This window comes from Primulina huaijiensis, chromosome 1 (assembly GCF_012295235.1).
Source record: "Primulina huaijiensis isolate GDHJ02 chromosome 1, ASM1229523v2, whole genome shotgun sequence".
NCBI classification, from domain to species: Eukaryota; Viridiplantae; Streptophyta; class Magnoliopsida; order Lamiales; family Gesneriaceae; genus Primulina; species Primulina huaijiensis.
In genome coordinates this window covers 25,527,625-25,542,055 of record NC_133306.1, presented here as the reverse complement: position 1 = coordinate 25,542,055, position 14,431 = coordinate 25,527,625, and the positions used below count along the sequence as shown (strand labels likewise).

Here is a 14,431-nt window from a genome sequence, read left to right as displayed (position 1 = left end):
GTAGCAAGGTATTTCGTCACCCTGTGAACAAGAGATATTTTCATTCACAAACCAGAGACTTTAAGGTTGTCGTTGGTTAATCAAAGAAAAATATAGAAGTTAATAGCTAGGAGTTTTAACAAGTTGGTTGTAAGTTAGGAATGTTGTACTAAATCCAACTGCCTAATGACTCTTTCCATACAACTCGTTCTCAAGTAAACTTGGAGATAATTAATATGTCACCAATACAGTAAAATATGGGATTTACTACTTGCAAGAACAACACAATTTCAGCAGGCCTTCTCAGTTAGTGCGTTTCCATTTATCGCCTTGTAGCATTGAAGACTGCAAAGAGGGAGTTTTGACTTAGAATCGCGGTACTTGTAAGGATTGGTACAAGAAGGGCCAGCACACTTCTCTCGCGGAGCTGGATAGCTGCAACATCAAATGGATTTTCCATCAAGTCATTATGAAAGATAAAATACTAGAAGAGAAATGGTTTGAGGTTGTTTGTGAGCGAGAAAAAGATATTTACCTGCAAGGCTTGGAGTGAAAAATTTTGGGCAACCCCAAGTCAGGGGAAAAAGAAACAGTGGTTCCAGCAGGACCCATGACACATCTAATGGTGTTCGAAGTAAGAAATTGAGCGTGTGCTGCCTTTTCCTGTTTTTTGTTTATAAATTTTACAAATGAACTTGCATCAGGAGTTTGTAACTTAATCTCGAAAGAATATTTGAAATGTCAATTGTCCAGGGCTCAAAATACCTGCTTCAACTCTTCCTGGCGTTTCTTCACCTTCTCTTCTCTCTTTTTCCTACTTGAATCTTGACCGAGTATTTTTCTAATTGCCTCAGCCTATAAATTTAAAGAAGCAGGTTCATCAAACATCCGACCTCTAAATTAAAATAGATAAACAAGATGTTGTATGATGAAAAAGTGAACCTCTGATTCACGGGCTGCTTTCTCGTTTTGCATTCTACGTCTCTGAGCAGCCTCAGCCTTCTTCATTTGTTGCTCGACTTCTGTCAATACCTCCTTTTGCTCTGTACCATGGAGAGTAAGTACACTTCTTGCAAACAATCCAAATGTAAAAAAAGAGGAGATAAATTTCACTGACTTCGAGGCGCAGTTGGCGGTAAGCCATTTGGAAATTCAACTTGACTTGCTCCGGGTGGAGAAGAAGCGTCCTTACTTAAAAGAGCTCGCTGACGAGATGTAAGAGCCAACTCCCTTTTGTTTTCTGCTGGTAACTCTGACAGATCTTTCTTTTGTTTTTTCTTCTTTCCTTCATGCTCCCCATCAGATAATGGTTCTTCGTCTTCATAATCCATGTCCCCATTTCTTGACTTCTTCATATCTCTACCAGGTTTTCCAACATCTTCCATATCGTCATACTTTCCAATCTTCCGTTTTTTTCTGGTTGATTCTGCCTCCAAATCCCTGACTACAGTTATTTTCGAAGTCTTGAGTTTCTCAAGATACCGAATCTCATCATCATCATCCTCGTCAAATTCCCCATCCAATACTCGCTTTTTAGGCATCCTCTTGCTTTTACGAACTAAATCTGACTTATCTCCTTGCTTGTCCAAGCCATTCTTTGCCGGCATCCTCCCCATGTCCTCCCTCTTGAGACTAAATCCACCTTTCGAGAAATCTTTCCACGGAATCCCTTGGAAGCCACTTTTCTTATCTACGGGTGAAGAGTGATATTCATCAGAATTTTCCTGAAATAACAAATACATACCAAGAATGAAAAGGTTGGAGGTCTCCATATGGTATATTATACAGCAGGATAAAGCACAAGCACCAAATTTGAATGCAGGAGATTTTTTCCATTCAAATACTGAAGTAACTAAGATAGCCTTCATATCATATGAAGTATGAACCCATGTCTCACTAGGTATACCTGCACTTTGTCCCATTATCGACAAAAATAAATGCTTTTAGTCTTTATAATCAATTATAAGCATGATTAGAGGGAAACAAAAATAAGCAATCCGACATAACATCTTATGAATCAATAACTTTGCAGCCTTCTGCTCTTTTCAGGTAAAGCATGATTCTCTGAAATAGGCAAATAGCATTTAGGCCTTCACGAGTTCAATAACTTTTATTTTCTCTATGTTACTATCTTGAGTCAAGAAACTAAATCTACGATATATCAGTAGTTCCACTTATCATAATCCTATGAAATTATCTCGATGCATTTTTGTGTAAATATGTATGAATTCAGCAAGCAATTATTAATGAACTTGCCTTATTTCCATGTTAATTTCATAAAGTGCTGCTATTCAAGGCTAAGAGCGATAAAAAGAGCAGAAACCATTTCAAGAAACTCGTGTGTGGACGAGTTTTTTCGTGGTGATGATCAAATAACATGCAAGTGATCACAACCTGTGGAATAAAATGCTGTTGTGTTCGAGTGTTGTCTGATGATTGATCGATCTTTGTTGAAGACCTGCTACTGGATGCCCCATTAGGACTGGATTTGGTTTGAATCGTTCTCGTCACACCACCAACTTTCAATTTAACTTTTTTCGGTCTGTTCTCACCACCTGTTCCATCCCCAACCACACCACTGCTAACAGAGACATTCGATCCTCCATCAGATCCACTAACTGGCAAGGACCTTGATAAACACTGATTCAAATTGAACATTTTCCCCCCAGAGTTAGAATCAGCAACGTTCTCATCACTCGAGACCTTACTTGCATCATCTGAATGTGGGGTCGAAAATCTGGGGGATTGGTCAGGATGATATGCCGGTGCATCAGATTTAGGCCGTCGTGAGGTTTGGGTTCTCCTTTTTCTCACCGTAACTCCGATACTCTCCATTTGAGGAACCCTAGATTGATCCATCGCAACAAAAGATTCACGTTCTAAAATCACTCTAATAGCACCAGTTGCACACGTGCCAATTAATTGTTAAGCCTAGTCGAAAGCATGCCAGCCACGTAGTGCATCAGGGTCTCTGTCAAAATTAAACTATTACTGTGACAACTTTTGATGTGAAACCTAAAGTGAGAAAACAATTCATACGAGTTAATACCAACATATGGAAAAAACAATGCGCGAGTTATACCAACATGTGTGAACAAAACAAATGCACGTATAATTTCAGAAAAGCTCGTGAATGCATGAAGCATAAAAATGGCCAACGGCATTGCACTTGCGGGAGGATAAGCAGGGATTAAAGTGAGCCAAAGAAAGACCTCAAAATGTATTGTCAACAGCATATATATAAGTCGAAAATCCCTCCAAATCCACCCATTGAAAATTCAAAAGCGGAAAAACAAAAGAAACAAACTAAAGCATGTTCATAAACCTAGACAAACATAAGACCGCCATCTAGAATGCATTAAACCATAGGTAAAAAGAAAGCCAGATTAACCCAAACACACCACACAAAAAACTCATATTAATGCCTCACTCCATGATAAAAACGCAACAAACAATAACCAAAACATCAGGCAAGAAGATACAGCATTAGCAAATAATCAACTAGACCCAAGAAAATCTAGCAACCCAAATATCGATAAAAGACGGTCCTCCCTCACACAGCCGCGCAATTTTGCCTCCCAGCTGAAAACATATGCACGTAAAGTAAAATCCCAACCAAGAGACGCCTAGCATTGAACGATCACCACAAACCACGTCTCAAACCCAAAAATCCACCAAAACCCCTCAAATCCCAGCAACACAAACAATCCAAACCACGGTCAAAACCCACAAAAACAAACCAAGAAGATATACCTCGCAAGCAGAGAACCGGAAGCGCACAGAAAATCACGAGAGAGGTTGGAAGAGCAGATCGGAGCAGGTGTAATTGAGGGCAAGAAATAAAGGGTCCGCGGAATAGATAAATAGAAGCAGAAATGTGTATATTGGAGAGAGAAAGAGGAGAAAAATAGTGTTGTTTGGACGTGTGCGCTAGGGTTAGAAGAAGGGATGATAGAGAGAGAGGTGTTGATAAAGAGGTGTCTGGCCACGATAGTAAACAAGACTCCCAATTTCTTCTCCATTTTTTTCACACCTGTTTGCGTGAAAATTTTTGTGGGCAGTGCGTGTGTGTGTGTGTGTGTGCGCGCCTGCTTTGAAAAGGGATTTTTCCGCCTCGGCCCGCAAACTCAGCCCGGTCCCGCCGAGGCGACTCACCTCCCTTCTCCCTCCCTTCATCAATACTTGTATTACCATGCTGCAACTGCGCGCAGGATAAGGTGCGTATTTCCCCACGGCTTATTTTAGTAATCCCCCGTTTCCCTTGCACGTGCAACCTTTTTTTAACTAGGTGCTATTGATAAATTACACTTTGGTCCATCTATCTTTTCAAGTACTTGATTTGATATTTTTCATATATTTCAAAGATAAATTTAGAAACTATATAATTCATTATCCGAACTGTTTTCTTTCGATTGGGTTCAATTTGATTCAATTTATTCGTTTTTTATAATTATTTAAATTAGTTGTTAAAATATAATTTTAAATATGATCTATTATTTTTAATTATTTTTTTATAAAAATTAAAATATAAATTCTAAATGAATTAAATAAATAACATTAACTAAAATTAAAAAAATTATTCTGAGTGAACTAAATATCATATGATAAAATATATAATAAAAATACAATATAAATAATATTATTAATTTAATTAAAAAAAAAATTTCGGTTCGATTTTGATATATAATATTCAAAACTGAACAATTTAAAATTCGATTTTAATATTTATATCTTGATTTACAAATAGAGTTTTTGGTTGAGTTCGGTTTAGATTTAGGATTTTTTCGATTTTATTTGAAGTTTGTACACCCATATTCATCTGCCACATAATATTTGTACATCAACATAGTGTGATACGTTACTCTTGCTTATTTATTTGATTGTAAAAAATGATTGTACATTTACACCATTCGACTCAATCTAACTTTAAGATACATGACATCGAGCTGTGCCAACACCCATTAATCGTTCATTCAATCATAGTTGAAAATCCGAATTTTCGAGGTCATCTTATTAACAACACAAAAAATTACTAAACGAAGCAATACAATTTTAAATGATTGGATGATATGAATTTTCTGAAAAACAATAATCATATTATTTTTCGAACAGGTATTCGTGAGATGGTATTACTTCCATTGGATGTGTTGACCCGATTCATGTTTAAACTAAAAAATAATATTTTTAACATAAAAAATAATAATTTTTTCACAAATCAGGTTGGAATGTATCACAAAATTGAATAATGAGACCATCTCACATAAGTTTTTTTTTAATTCTTGTATGGTATTATTATTAATTTACATCTTTTTATTCATTATCATTTTTATATTTAATAATAATGTTTTACTTTATTATTCTTTTTATTATTAATATTGTAATTCGAAAGAAAATTGTTAGATGCCCATTTTGCTATATTTTAAAAATTGAGGGGTCTAACGTTAATATGTGTAAAAAAATAGACAATATTTTGCAAAATAATGACTCATGTGGTTGTTAGGTAAAAATTTGTGTGAGACGATCTCACGGGTCGTATTTTGTGAGACGGATCTCATATTTGGGTTTTCATAAATTTGTATGCTAAGAGTATTACTTTTTATCGTAAATATCAGTAGAATTGATCTGTTTCACTGATAAAAATTTGTGAGACTGTCTCATAAAAGACTTATGTTAAATATTATAAATATATATTGTTGTTCAAAAAACAATAATAAAGTACATACGTGGCTGAGCTCAAATATTTCCTAAAATCAAATCCCCCAATTTGGGATTTTAGGGTTTAAAAGAATGTCCAAACGGAAATTCGGATTCGAAGGCTTCGGCATCAATCGTCAAGCCACTTACAACTTCGACCGATCCCAACCTTCGCAGAGACTCTACGTCCCTCCATCTGCTCGTGGAAGCGCCGGTGACGATGACGCCGACCTCGACGCACCAGACTATGCTGTCACTGACGGCAAAAACGGCTTCTCTGCCGCCGAGGAAGACGAGATTGATCCTCTGGAAGCTTTTATGGAAGGATTACAGGAGGAGATGAAGGCAGCACCGCCACCTAAGACGAAGGAGAAGCTGGATAAGTACAGGGACGACGTGGAGGATGATCCAATGGAGAGTTTTCTGAGTTCGAAGAAGGATTTAGGTCTTCAATTAGCTGCGGATGCGCTTCGCGCGGGGTATAATTCGGATGAAGAGGTTTATGCGGCTGCTAAGGCCGTGGATTCCGGGATGGTTGAGTACGATTCTGATGATAATCCTATTATTGTCGACAAGAAGAAGATTGAGCCAATTCCCGAGCTTGATCATAGCTCGATTGATTACGAGCCCCTTAATAAGGATTTCTACGAGGAGAAAGAATCTATTTCAGGTGATTGAATGTGACCAATAGTATCGCCCAATTTCGAAGATTTATGATCAGTGTTCAGTTGAGGATTTCAATGGCGGTGCTTTAATTTGATATTGTAGTATATTGCTGATAAGTAATTTAATGCTTTTTAGTTTTACAGTTGTTTAGAAAGCATCTGATGTATAATGTTTTCAGGCACGAGTGAGCTGGATGCTACCGAGTACAAGAAGAGCTTAGCAATACGTATATCAGGTTTTGATGTTCCACGGTCGATTAAGAATTTTGAAGATTGTGGTTTTTCTTTGGAGCTAATGAAAGCCATAGCAAAACAAGCATATGAGAAACCAACACGAATACAGTGTCAAGCTTTACCTATCATGCTTTCAGGAAGAGACATGATTGGTATAGCAAAAACTGGTTCTGGAAAGACTGCCTCATTTGTTCTTCCCATGATTGTCCATATCATGGATCAACCTGAACTTTAGAAAGAAAAATGTCCCGTTGGAGTAATATGTGCACCCACTAGGGAGTTGGCTCATCAAATATATTCTGAAGCTAAGAAATTTTCGAAAGCTCATGGCATCCATGTCTCTGCAGCGTATGGGGGAATGTCCAAACTCGACCAATTCAAGTAGCTAAAAGCAGGATGTGAGATAGTTATGGCTACTCCAGGAAGATTGATATATTTGATAAAAATGAATGTTGAGAGCAACATATTTAGTGCTAGATGAGGCCGATAGAATGTTTGACCTTGGTTTTGAGCCACAGATAAGGTCTATAGTTGGTCAAATCAGGCCAGATCGTCAGACAGCACTCTTTTCAGCTACTATGCCTCGGAAATTTGAAAAACTTGCTCGAGAGATTCTCTCTGATCCTGTTAGAGTCGCTGGTGGAGAGGTGGGTATGGCAAACGAGGATATCACCCAAGTTGTAGAATTAATTCCATCTGATGTGGAGAAGTTTCCATGGCTTCTTGAAAGCTTCCTAGAATGATAGATGAAGGTGATGTTTTGGTTTTTGCTTCAAAAAAGTCCACAGTGGATGAAGTTGAATCAAAACTGGCTCAAGAGGGTTTTAAAGTTGCAGCACTTCATGGTGACAAAGATCAGGCTTCTCGTATGGAGATATTGCAGAAGTTCAAATCTGGAGCTTACCATGTTCTGATTGCAACTGACGTTGCTGCTCGTGGTCTTGACATCAAATCAATTAAATCTGTGGTCAATTTTGACATAGCTAAAGACATGGACATGCATGTACATCGCATTGGAAGGACGGGTCGTGCAGGGGACAAAGATGGTATTGCATACACTCTTGTTACGGAGAAGGAGGCGAGATTTGCTGGTGAACTTGTCAACAGTTTGATAGCTGCGGGTCAGAATGTGTCCATGGAGCTGATGGATCTGGCTATGAACGTGATTCATCTGTTTGAGTTTCTCTTCTTTTTTTTTTTTTTTTTTTTTTTTTTTTTTTTTTTTTTTTTTTTTTTTTTTTTCAATTTCTCTGCTTATTGAGTTGATGGAATTCATTTCCCCTACAGTGTCTTATTTTCGATTTTTTTTAATATTGTCGTCCTTACTCCTTGGTGATATCTGCAACAGGGTTAGAAAATTGATTTTACCCTTCTATCCAATTATTTTCTTCACGTTCATCCCTCACCCCAGCTCCTTAAAATCAAATCGCCTCAAATGGAAATTTCGACAGAACTTTTTTTTCGGTTTAGAAGATCAAAAACTGATCAATTACTGCAAGTGATTTTGTAGGATTTGTAGGGACCATTGGGGATCCATGTAAAAGGAGGGTAACAAAGCAAGATGTGGCTTTTTTACATCAGCTTGACTTCGTATTTGATGCATAGAAGTACAGAATCGCATAGCTATTGTATATATGTTGACTGAAATTGTCCCCTAAATGTCCCAATATTTGTTTTTTTTTAAAATGTTTTGGTAACTTTTAATTTGTAAATCATCAGGATGGAAGGTTCAGATCCAAACGTGATGCTGTGCGGAAAGGAGGTATGGATCTTTTTTGTATGATAGGTGTATATTAATTTTTTTCCATGTATTAGGATAAATGGTTCTAGGAGCTTGAGAATGATTGGTCATTTTCCTGGGTAGTATTTGTGCTGGAGTACGCATCACAACAAATTATTGTTCCAAAATAGAACTACGGATTCTTCTCTATCATTTTTTGAAAAATGTTATTGGAGTTCTGAAAAGGTGTCATTTCACTTATATGGTTGTTCCACGATTTTGCAGGTGATAAAAGAGCTGAAGGAAGGGGTGGTGGTGGTAAAGGTGTTCGTGGCGTGGATTACGGTTTGGATATTGGGTATAATCCGGAGTCAAACACTACTTCAAATTCTGTTCCCAATCGTCCCGCAGCAGTTAATTCGCAGAGAACAGGGATAATGGCACAATTCAAAAACAATTTTGTTCCGGCATCATCAAATTCGTCCTCACAGTTTGGACAAGCCATTAAAAGAACAGTTTTTCCTGGGTTTGTATCTGGTGGGACTATTGGTGCTGACATGGACGACGCAAAAATAAACAGTCCAGTTGCTACTGCTCCAGCATCAGGCAACATGCAGGATTCCAGAGGAACTGTAAATATAAAGCATTCTGAAAGGTGACTTTTCTTAGCTTAACAGATTGAATTATTAATTTTTCCTAGATGGTTTTTGGACTGGCATTAGGCTATGACATTCATGGCTGGAGATTTACTTTTTTGATGTCTGTTTTTTTTTTTTCAATGATCCAGTATATCAACCGGGCTTTTAAGCAGTGCAGGTCTCTCTCTCTCTCTCTCTCTCTCTTAGGAGAGATGAATTAGGGTGTATAATCTTTGGAANTTACAGTATAAGTTTTTACCAGCATAAGTATCACAAAAGTGAATACATCATATTTAATTTGGCCTTCTAATCATGTTATGATTCAATTGGCAGCCTTTTGGATCAAAATGGTTAACAAAACTGGATTGAAAAGTAGACACGAATTGTTTTTGTTCCTGATAATTCACTGTGTTGCTATAAATTAATTCTTTCTTGCATGTTTATGTTTGCACTTCCAGAGATAAAACAAGAGATAGACGGAGACCATCTGGCTGGGATCGCTAATTCATCGAGGGAATACCTGCTTGTTAACCACAGTAATTTTGGGTCAAGTTTCATCTGATAATGTTTATATTTGTACTCACGCGCCCTCCGTATCATGATGTATTGTCTAAATTAACAAATGATCAAATATCAGTTATATGAGGTCTACTCGAAGGTGATTTGTGTTCAGCGGACATCATAGTAGATTTTTTTTATTCTTTGTTTCTGGCTGGTTGCCGGATGCCCGCATTAAATACTTTTTGTTTCTGAAGAATGTGCTCAAGACTCCCTTCAAGTTATAATTTGTTTGACCTGTACGTTGTATTAGGCGAATATGAGTTAATGTTGGCATATATGTACACATACATGAAAATTCATGTTCGCACATTCAACTTGAGTTAAATGAAGAGACATATCCTAAAAATGATGGGGCTCTGAAGCAGAAGCCAACACGATAATTTTCACTGTGATTCATCTTTAGGAGGGTAAGGAAGTTGAGAAAAGACAAACTGCGGACAATGAGAACTTTATATAAAGATCAGAAAGTCAAACATACAAATACAAGCTTAAAATGATGAATATTACAATTTGCTGGTACCGCAATATCCTTGCCAGTGTTGTTTTGACTACAAGGAATCTGTTATGAACAAATTTCCAGCACTCTGATATGACAGTCTGTCTTTAAGTTTGGGAGAAGGCTGCAAGCTTCAACTCTTAGGACATTTTAACACATCCTTGGCACTGCCAATTTCCCTGCGTCTATTGGCAGTTTGGCATACCTGGAGGCAGGGCTGTTTGAGCGTGCTGTCACCTTCTGGTGGAGGAGGAACTACCCCAAAATTGAACTAAACATATTCAAAAACACATTGCTGAAAACAATTGTAGAGGGCCTTTTTTTAAAGTCAGTGGATTACGATTAAAAGACTAACATCAAGTAAACAGGGTCTCCTCATGCGTCAAATTCCTATGCCGGCTGTCCAAAAAGAAATGGAATCAAAGATCTGGCTGAGGGGGGAAGTACGTAATCTCTTGGATTTGGCCAACAAGTGCACTCTACCAAAATTCCTAAAACGGCTGTCCATCTGGCAGAGGGGGGAAGTACGTAACATGGTGGATTTGCCAACAAGTTCACTCTACCAATAAGAGAGAATGAATATACGCGCTGGCCACATAGAGCGAACTTCTACCCCTTTTTGGTCTTCCTCCACACAAGTCCATCTTAAGTTTATTAGACCCAAACTTCAACCGCATAAATCAGAATGACAAATGAGTCTTGGAATTTATTGATCACATACTACTGATTAAAACAAGAAATACTTTCTAACAAGCGAATCACGCATGGGATAATATCAAATAGTAAAAAACTTGAAGGGAACTTATTTAGTTCGTTATTAATGAGTTGACAACTTGTATTAGTCGGAATAAATAATTGTTTGGTGTGTATTGAGACTAAATGTCCGGATTGTTAGTTAATCTATAATTTTGATAGATAGATGTATCAGAATGATAGCTTGTTCTTCAATACATTTCTATTAGTTTATAAACATATTTCCTCTATAAAAAGAAAAAAAAATCCATGTTACCTGACAGCTACAATCATCGAAGTTGGGCTCCATTACTAAAGGAACTCCCATGTGCTCCTTGAAAAATATCTATGAGAATGAAACAAATATACTTACAACCTTTTAAGAGAAAAAAGCACCCCTGCAATTCCTCATACAAACAAATGCAAAAGAAGGCACGCAGAGCAATATCTTAACATGGAAAAGCAAGTTGGCTTTTTCCTATTTGGACATGAAAAACAGCTGAATAGAGTTCAGCCATAGCGGCCCTCCTTTTGGGGAAGTGCATAAAAATGACGAACTACTCATGCTGATCAATGATCTCTTTTTATAGCGAGAGATCATGCTATCAAATTTAGCAATCCCAAAGAAATCCCTATCGCGGCCATGACAATGACCATGTACATACCAAGTTCATGTCGTGCACCATTCTGAAGCCAGCCAAAAAGTAGTTAAACTACCGATTTTTACGAAAAAATTGTAATATGAATACCATATTCATTCATTATTGTCTCGTGTCAATATAGCTTGTAAACCCTCAATGTAGAATTTCTCGACCGTAAAATATCCTTTTTTAGTCAAAAGAATAGCTTAACTCGTGACCAAAATTTGACAACTGGATGCAGTATACAAACAAATAACCACTCACAACCCAGTAAGATTCACGCACCTGTGTAGGAAGTTTACACGTGTTGATGCATACACCAACACATTTGCTCTCCTCTAAGTATCTGCATTTCTCAACGAATACCTACACCAAATAAACTATCCTTTCAATGTGGACCTGAACAGCTACCAACATTTAAGTAGTTACAGCTCAAATGAATTACCACAACATTCTTTGTTAGGCATGTAATACTGGCTACACACATATATTGTGTATCCTACATAAGATACATATAGATCTATATATCCAATGGCATATAATATATATCTCGTGTAGCATTGACTAAATCGTTACAACACAAAAAAACAGAACATTACCCCGCTTGACCACGAAGATTTATCTGGAAGATCCACAGAATTAACTGTGCACGGACCCATGAGCCATTGACAAGAAATTGCAGTCACCCTTGCTTCCAGAAACAGAAGACAGACAACTATTCAGTTGCATTCATCATTAAAGTTAAATCCATGAATCAGTCAGATCACCAAAATGTTCAGTTAAACAAAAACCCAATTCAGACCATCCGTGGGATTAAAACCACTCACCAACCATAAGGGCTGCCACTTTGCCTCCAGCAATTGGTGAAATAAGCAATTTGTAGAGCCCCAATAATGATGGAGGAAACAGTGATAATAATATCCTTACCTGCCACCAACATGCGTTTTTAAAGATTAAACTAATCAAAACTCCAACTTTATCCCGTGCGCCTCACTCTTTTACAAGATTAAACACTAGCAATTTAAACGAGAACTATACCATCATCATTTAGGGATAACGACTATTTTCGTCCTTATTACTAGGATACAAAACCAATTTGGAATGCCCAAGAGAGAAAAGGAATGGTCATACCGCAGCTTCTGTAGCTTCCCTATTTGATCGGCCAGCCATTATACGATGAGCCACATCAATTAATCCATCGTACCCTGGCTTTTCAGAGTCCCATCCAATCTCCTGTCAATTTATAACATAATCATCGACACAGTCGCTAAGTATACAGCTAATTACTGAGCATATAATGAAAAATGACCAACACTTAATCCAGAACCTGAGCCATTTTACTGCGAAACACGTTCAGGAAAATATCATCAAAGATACCAGGCTTGTACTCTTTCTTCCAATTCGCTCCACGTGCTACAATCTGAGTAATTTTCGTTAATTACTTAGAAAGAAAAGCGATGAGAAACACATATTGGAATCAGATTCTCACGCAATTGTGCGTGTAAAAGTTCAATTTGAATAATGAATATTAAGATTAATAATCCTTACAGATTTTGATTGGATAGAGCAAGAAATTCGAGAATAAGAGTTGTTTTTGGGCGAACGGGAAGAGGGGATTGGGCAGGGTGGGTGCGGATCGAGAATTGCCATGCCCCGTTTCCAGCCCTCCACGAGCTTATCGGTTGGGCAAACATAGAACCGTAATATCGCCATTATCAAACGAAAATATAGAGATTTGTGGACATTTATATCATAATTTTGTTATATATATATATACAAGAAATAATGCACGTGCGTTACACGTAGGAAACATATGTTGAAGTAATTAGAATTTGAAATAAAATTAGTTAACTCAACAAAAGATAATGATAATAGTATTGTAAATTTTGACAATTCGTGTTAATTAGCATATGTAACTAATTTGGAAAAAAAAACATATTTTTTTAATTTTAAAAAAATATTTGGACTACTAAAATTTTTATCATATCTATTTTATCATATTGTTTTCTTTTGTTGTTTGTCATATTCTCTCAATAATACATATATTTTATTATAATATTCAATTATTACAATCTTTTTTGACAATCAATGATATGCAATTTTTTATTTACAATGTTGTTTGATTATTATTCTCTTTCATGTAAATTGACAACAATTTATACCGGATGCTTTTACTTTCCTAGTCACCTTTAATTTATTAGACACTTATATTTGATAACATATAAACTGCACATTATTATTAGGGGTGAGAAAAATTTCTGTTAAACCGAATTAACCGACCGAACCGAGTCAATTCGAAAATTTGGTTCCGTTATTTCCGAAATTCGATTTTCAAATTAAAAAAATTCGATTATATCGGTTAATTTGGTTTTCTACGATTTTCAAAATTTTGAAATCGGCTAACCGAATTAATCGATATAATAAATACTATTATTTAATAAATTTTTATTATTTATCAATTTTAATATATTTTTTACTTTTAAAATCAGCCCTAATTCTAAAGAAAAATTTGTGATGTATATGATTTTATGTTTTTATGCATTTGTGTAGACTGTAGTGTTCAAAAAAATTACATATATAATTAAAGTTAAATCACAATTTTTTTAAAAACTAATCGGTTAATTCGGTCACCAACCAAATTAACCGATTTTAATTTTTTTCGTTTTCATCGGTTATGAAAATTAATTCGATCGGTTCGGTTATTGCTAAATATTTCGGTTCGATCTGGTTATGACTAATTTGGTTCGGTCGGTAACAGAACCGACCGAATGCTCACCCCTAATTATTATAACAATCTATCATCATATAAAAAGTACTGATGGGTTGATTTAATATTCATATTAACTCATAAGTATAATTAGCACAGTCAAATTACTAATGTCATATTGGTATTAGCTCCAGAAAAATAATATATTTAATTTTTCTAATTGTTTAAATATCTTAACGGGAACATTTGTGTACCCTTTTCTTGAAAAAAATTCATTGCATTTATAAAGTTTGAACGATAAATATAACTTTATAGTGTACATTTAATTTGGAAACTGGATTCATTGTATGACAAATACTTCTTC

General features: G+C 36.3%; 2 protein-coding genes and 1 pseudogene across 6 annotated transcripts; 1 reads left to right on the top strand and 2 right to left on the bottom strand.

The window, feature by feature from the left end:
- Positions 1-11: 11 nt before the first annotated feature.
- LOC140988788 (uncharacterized) lies at positions 12-4,189 on the bottom strand. 2 transcript variants are annotated; one of them, XM_073457868.1, is made up of 7 exons: positions 3,733-4,189; positions 2,374-2,994; positions 1,097-1,703; positions 922-1,022; positions 745-834; positions 515-642; positions 12-414 (listed from the first exon to the last, which is right to left on the bottom strand). In XM_073457868.1, exons 2-7 carry the CDS (start codon positions 2,836-2,838, stop codon positions 270-272), a joined length of 1,536 nt encoding a protein of 511 aa, XP_073313969.1. In that variant the 5' UTR covers positions 2,839-2,994; positions 3,733-4,189; the 3' UTR covers positions 12-269. The 2 variants fall into 2 exon arrangements, with proteins under 2 accessions (XP_073313969.1, XP_073313963.1); XM_073457862.1 differs by having other exon boundaries at positions 2,374-2,950.
- A 1,498-nt stretch (positions 4,190-5,687) lies between these two features.
- On the top strand, positions 5,688-10,352 carry LOC140988770 (DEAD-box ATP-dependent RNA helicase 24-like; annotated as a pseudogene).
- On the bottom strand, positions 9,929-13,101 carry LOC140988821 (beta-carotene isomerase D27, chloroplastic). Of its 4 annotated transcripts, XR_012177374.1 has the most exons (9): positions 12,909-13,101; positions 12,688-12,780; positions 12,492-12,593; positions 12,188-12,287; positions 11,960-12,051; positions 11,646-11,726; positions 10,997-11,065; positions 10,343-10,652; positions 10,189-10,258 (listed from the first exon to the last, which is right to left on the bottom strand). XR_012177374.1 is itself a non-coding variant. In XM_073457896.1 (8 exons), exons 1-8 carry the CDS (start codon positions 13,071-13,073, stop codon positions 10,121-10,123), a joined length of 840 nt encoding a protein of 279 aa, XP_073313997.1. In that variant the 5' UTR covers positions 13,074-13,099; the 3' UTR covers positions 9,929-10,120. The 4 variants fall into 4 exon arrangements, 3 of the variants coding, with proteins under 3 accessions (XP_073313997.1, XP_073314017.1, XP_073314006.1); XM_073457896.1 differs by lacking the exon at positions 10,343-10,652 and having other exon boundaries at positions 9,929-10,258; positions 12,909-13,099; XM_073457905.1 differs by having other exon boundaries at positions 10,189-10,652.
- Positions 13,102-14,431: the final 1,330 nt, after the last annotated feature.

Coding starts and splice junctions, on each gene's coding strand:
- LOC140988821 (XM_073457896.1), bottom strand. CDS start 13,073: ATGGCGATATTACGGTTCTATGTTTGCCCAACCGATAAGCTCGTGGAG. Junction 12,594..12,687: donor TTCGCAGTAAAATGGCTCAG/GTTCTGGATTAA, acceptor ATAAATTGACAG/GAGATTGGATGGGACTCTGA. Junction 12,052..12,187: donor AGTGGCAGCCCTTATGGTTG/GTGAGTGGTTTT, acceptor TGTTTCTGGAAG/CAAGGGTGACTGCAATTTCT.
- LOC140988788 (XM_073457868.1), bottom strand. CDS start 2,838: ATGGATCAATCTAGGGTTCCTCAAATGGAGAGTATCGGAGTTACGGTG. Junction 643..744: donor GCCAGGAAGAGTTGAAGCAG/GTATTTTGAGCC, acceptor AACAAAAAACAG/GAAAAGGCAGCACACGCTCA. Junction 415..514: donor TTTCACTCCAAGCCTTGCAG/GTAAATATCTTT, acceptor TTGATGTTGCAG/CTATCCAGCTCCGCGAGAGA.